This window comes from Salmo trutta, chromosome 20 (genome assembly GCF_901001165.1).
Source record: "Salmo trutta chromosome 20, fSalTru1.1, whole genome shotgun sequence".
Classification (NCBI taxonomy): domain Eukaryota; kingdom Metazoa; phylum Chordata; class Actinopteri; order Salmoniformes; family Salmonidae; genus Salmo; species Salmo trutta.
The window spans coordinates 19,499,350-19,504,389 of NC_042976.1; the positions used below are offsets into that span (position 1 = coordinate 19,499,350).

General features: G+C 37.8%; 1 protein-coding gene across 1 annotated transcript; it reads right to left on the reverse strand.

The window, feature by feature from the left end:
- Positions 1-45: 45 nt before the first annotated feature.
- Positions 46-4,798, reverse strand: LOC115155649 (acetylcholinesterase collagenic tail peptide). The gene is made up of 15 exons (XM_029702490.1): positions 4,665-4,798; positions 4,271-4,368; positions 3,992-4,098; positions 3,844-3,885; positions 3,715-3,741; positions 3,512-3,583; positions 3,319-3,384; positions 3,204-3,230; positions 3,033-3,077; positions 2,914-2,949; positions 2,632-2,712; positions 2,379-2,475; positions 927-1,057; positions 644-769; positions 46-352 (listed from the first exon to the last, which is right to left on the reverse strand). Exons 2-15 carry the CDS (start codon positions 4,353-4,355, stop codon positions 323-325), a joined length of 972 nt encoding a protein of 323 aa, XP_029558350.1. The 5' UTR covers positions 4,356-4,368; positions 4,665-4,798; the 3' UTR covers positions 46-322.
- Between the last annotated feature and the right edge of the window lie 242 nt (positions 4,799-5,040).

Below are 5,040 nucleotides of genomic sequence, written 5' to 3' on the forward strand. Positions count from 1 at the left end.
TACGTAGTGTGGACATTCAGTGCACTGAGTCAGACAGAGATAAGATAAATTAGGATGTGAATTTTATTTAATTTTATTACACAGTAGCCTATAGTGACAGACATGCCATAATGACATTTTAATTTAAAATGGACGGTAGGGGCTTCTTCATTTGTTTTGAGTATTTTTTGGTGTTTTATTAGGATCCCCATTACAAAAGCAGCAGCTACCCTCCCTGGGGTCCACACAAAACATGAAACATGACATATTACAGAACATGAATAGACAACAGCTCAAGGACAGAACCACATACTACATGGGGGTGCTTCTTGCAGGAGGGTAGTCACAGAGCAGATGCAGTGGGATGTTTGTTCTGTTCACAATACCAAGAGTGTGTTCATGGAATTGAATAGGAAAACAATCAGATTAGACAAAACATTGTGAAAAAACAGGGGTGTAGCTCAGATGGCACTCTATTCCCTATATTGCACTACTTTTGACTAGAGTCCTATGGGGTTGTAGTCCTAGTGTCACAACACCTAGGGACCCTGGTCAAAAGTAGTACACTATAGGAAATAGGGTAACATTTGGGATGCAGTCATGGACACTTTTCCAAATGTAGCCTAAGCATGTCAGACGTACTAAAATATCAGTGCATGTTTACCTGAGCCATAACATCAATCCATTCAGAGCCACTGTAGACGAACAGCATGCGAGTATCTCTCCTCAGGACCATAACATTTTCAGATCTTAACTCCGACATCTCGCTCTCACCATTCACAATGTAAATCTATTGTTCAATGAATAAAAAGGTTAAAAAAGGTCTTCAATGGAAGGTTCAAAGAGGTAAAAAAAATTGATCACATGATTAAATTATTAAGATGTTTGATATCACCCAAACATCATGATGTTATCCATGCATAGAAAGATTCTTATTATACACTTACAGATACTGCCTTATCAGCATTATATCTTCCTGTGCCAGGGATTGGCTGGAAGGAATTTGCTGAAGAACAATTACAAAAGACAGAAGGTCCTTTATGGCCTTTCTCCCCTCTGTGTCCTTGAAAAACATATACTAGAAGAAAACACAAGAATGTTTTTTAATCATATCAATAGCTGTTGACATAATATCTCATAATACATCATTTATACTCAGAATAATGTATATATAGTGCCGTGAAAAGTATTTGCCCCCTTTCTCATTTTCTCTGCTATCGCATATTTTTTATACTGAATGTTATCAGATCTTTAACCAAAACGTAATATTAGATAAAGGGAACCTGAGTGAACAAATAGCACAACAATTACATACTTATTTCATTTATTTCATAAGCAAAGTAATGCAACACCCAATGCCCCTGTGTGAAAAAGTTATTGCCCCCTTACACCCAGTAATTGGGACCGATGTCATCCAAAAAGTTATTATTTTGAATAATATGTCCATAGAACATTCTTCCAAAAGTCTTGATGATCACCCAGGTGCTTCCAGGTGCTTTTTGGCAAACTTGAGTCAACTTTCTGGATGACATGGGTCATAACACTGCATTCCACAATAAGAACCTCATACCAACGGTCAAGCATAGTGGTGGTACTGTGATGGTTTGAGGATGTTTTGCTGCCTCAGGACCTGGACAACTTGCCTTAATAGAAGGAGCCATGAATTCTGCTCTGTATCAGAGAATTCTACAGGAGAATGTCAGGTCATCCGTCTGTGAGCTGAAGCTGTAGCGCAGCTGGGTCATGCAACAAGACAATAAATTAAAACACACAATCAAGTCTACATGAAAAAGGCTAAAAAGCAGCAAATTTGACATTTTGGAATGGTTGAAGTCCAGACCTAATCCCAATTGAGATGTTGTGGAAGGACTTGAAACGAACAGTTGATGCTTGAAAACCCACAAATGTCGCTGAGTTAAAGCAGTTCTGCATTCAAGAGTGGGCCAAAATTCCTCCACAGCGATGAGAGAGACTGATCAACATCTACAGGAAGCATTTGGTGACACAACTAGTTATTGAGTGTAAAGGGGAAATAGCTTTTTCACATAGGGGAATTGGGTGTTGCATAACTTTGCTAATTAAATATATAAAATAAGTATATATTTTGGGTTATTTGTAAACTCAAGTTCCCTTTATCTAATATTAGGTTTTGGTTGAAGATCTGATAACATTCAGTATAAAAAAAATATGCAAAAATAGAGAAAATCAGAAAGGGGGCAAATGCTTTTCACGGCACTGTAGGCCTACATAATAATGTATTGATATACACTGAGTATACCAAACATTTGGAACACCTTCCTAATATTGAGTTGCAGTCTCTGTCACGGAAAGAGCAGGTGTTCTTAATGTTTTGTATATTCAGCATACATACAATACATGATATCAATGATATACTTAACCTTCCCCTGGAGCACCAGTTTTTCCTGTTGTGCCCTGTTTGCCCACAACTCCATGATATCCAGTTAACCCATGCTGTCCACGATGACCTTTTATTCCCTAAATACAATATGGAGTAGTGCAGAACAACATCAAAGGAAGTTTGTTTAGTCTAACCTTTGAAAATGAAAGATAGTTAATCATTATTGCCAAATTAATTATTTTCAGAAAAAACTGTAGGCTACAGATGCTACAGAGACAGTAGAGACACTTTACCATTGTCCCTCTATGCCCAGGAGTTCCCCTAGGTCCATCCAGGCCTTGTAATCCAGTGTATCCTTTTAGCCCTCGGTCACCCTAAACCATTAAGCATACAACTATATAATCAAAAACGTAACCATTAAAATTGAAATATTTTGGCCGCAAAATGCTTCTTCAATTAGACATTTTCAATGATTGCTGTTCATTGGCAGTTCTCCAAATCCAGGTTTGCTGGCTAAGGGGTTTGTTTCAGCATCTTTAGTCTTTAATGTAAGAGAATGCTGGCTATTCATTCACCTTCTGTCCATGGAGACCAGGCTTTCCAGTGGAACCCTGTTAAATAACACACAAGTTGAGGGTTGAGTAAAAGTACATGTGACGTTCCAATTGTGATTGAAACTTGATTGACAACTTACCTTTCCACCTTTTTGTCCCAGGCCACCTTTCAGTCCTTTCTCGCCCTGTTTATATCATAAACATCACATTTTCATGTGAACTTTTAGTTTACTTGGTGCTAGACATACACTATTATTGTGTTAAGTATATTATTTGTGAAACTATGAATTATTGAAGCAGTAAAAGCTTACTTTTGAACCAGTGCGTCCTTGAGAACCCTGTAAAAATATACATGTACATTTGTTGTAAAAGCAGCGTGAAATATACCGATAGAACACAGCATTAGTTATTATGTGGATAATTTACCTCATGTGTTCCAGGTCTTCCAATGTCACCGAATAAACCACGCCAGCCTCTGTCCCCCTTCTCTCCCTAGCGATGAGTAAAGACAGACTACAACTTATTTTGGATGTAGCACTCTCTATACCTATCCATTATTCAAACTACAGCTTATATACCAGAAAGGGAGCCCAATTGCATTTGAGATTGTGTCACTGACCTTTTGGCCTATGGGTCCTATCACACCAGGGGAACCATGGGTTCCCTCTTCTCCCTTTTGACCGGGTCGACCCTGCAAGACAATGTCCAGTCACATAACTGTCCCACTACTGAGTGTGTCTTTCTGATGCGTTCTAGTGTCATTATAAAAAGTCTCATATAAATCCTATGTATTCTTTTTTATTACAATGTATATATTCATACCATCTGACCCTTTGGTCCTTTGCAGCCCTTTAAAGAGAAACCGTGAAAATGAACTGCATAAATAATAACTTCATAAAAATGGTAATTATTATTATCAGTTACAGTATATAGAAATCAAGCGAGTACTACCTTTTCACCCTTTGGTCCCCTGAGATATTCCGTTATATCCACCTGAAACAACAGTCAGCAAGAACATATGACAGACATCTAACTTGCATGTTACACTGTAAACCAACATAGTCTGAATTGTTTATGTGCTGTTTGCTATGTCCATTACCAGTAGGGCAGATGTCCGTGTCGATGGAGGAAATGGAGGAGGAGGTGGAGGAGGAGGAGGAGACAGAAATGTTTTGCATTTCGCAACCAACCAGATATTCTTCTTACCTGAATAAGTGAATAAGGTAAGAAAAATAATCAAGTGAACAAGGTAAGCTCCTTTTCTATTTTCTCTCTTTTAAAAAAGTTTCATTCATCTCATAGTTCCTTATTTGTCTCAGTCCAGCATATTTTTATTGTCTTTTTTATATTAAAAACACTACCAACAATAACTACAAACCTGATCGGAAGGATGGTGTAGCTTCTGTGAGTATGACAATACAGCCCAGGATGAGATGGAGTATAAAAGCATATTGCTTTGGCATGTTACCTCAAGATCTGAAAGCAAACACTTGCCAGTTAGTTGCAGGTCAACTCGTTAATATGACTACTGTATATCATACGCTGTGGGGCAAAGCCCAACCTTAATAAGGCTACTTTTCCTGATATCTAGCCTCCAATAACTTGTAGCATAGCCATTAGCCAGCTATTCAGAGCATCAACACAGGAGTACTGCCAAAGACTGCGAAACCCCCCTACATCATCAACATAGCCTAAGATTTATATCTTATAACTACTTTCAAATGTAAATATTTCTATAGATCTTTTAAAATAACATCTACTGAATGTCTTACCTAAGCTCTGTTCCTGCCGTAGCAATACTGTTGCTTCTCTGATAGTCCTGATTGCAAGAGCCAATACTGTAGTTGGATCTCAAATTGCAAGCTTGCACCATATATCCACTTATCTCAATAAGAATGGAAGTGCAACTCTGGCAGTAGTTGAGTAAAAATAATTAAATAATGAGTAATACTGTTGCAGTGCCAAAGAGATGCAGTTTTTTAGCCTTCAGTTCATCGGGCTAAATTCTCAGAATCTCAAAATGTGTCAGGTTGATGCATTTGCTACAAGGCTGATATGGTGGAAGAATTGTAATTTATGATTTTTTATGTCATAAACCTTTTCTTAAAAAAAACCTACATCTCTTATAGTAGATGCTATTCCTGCATC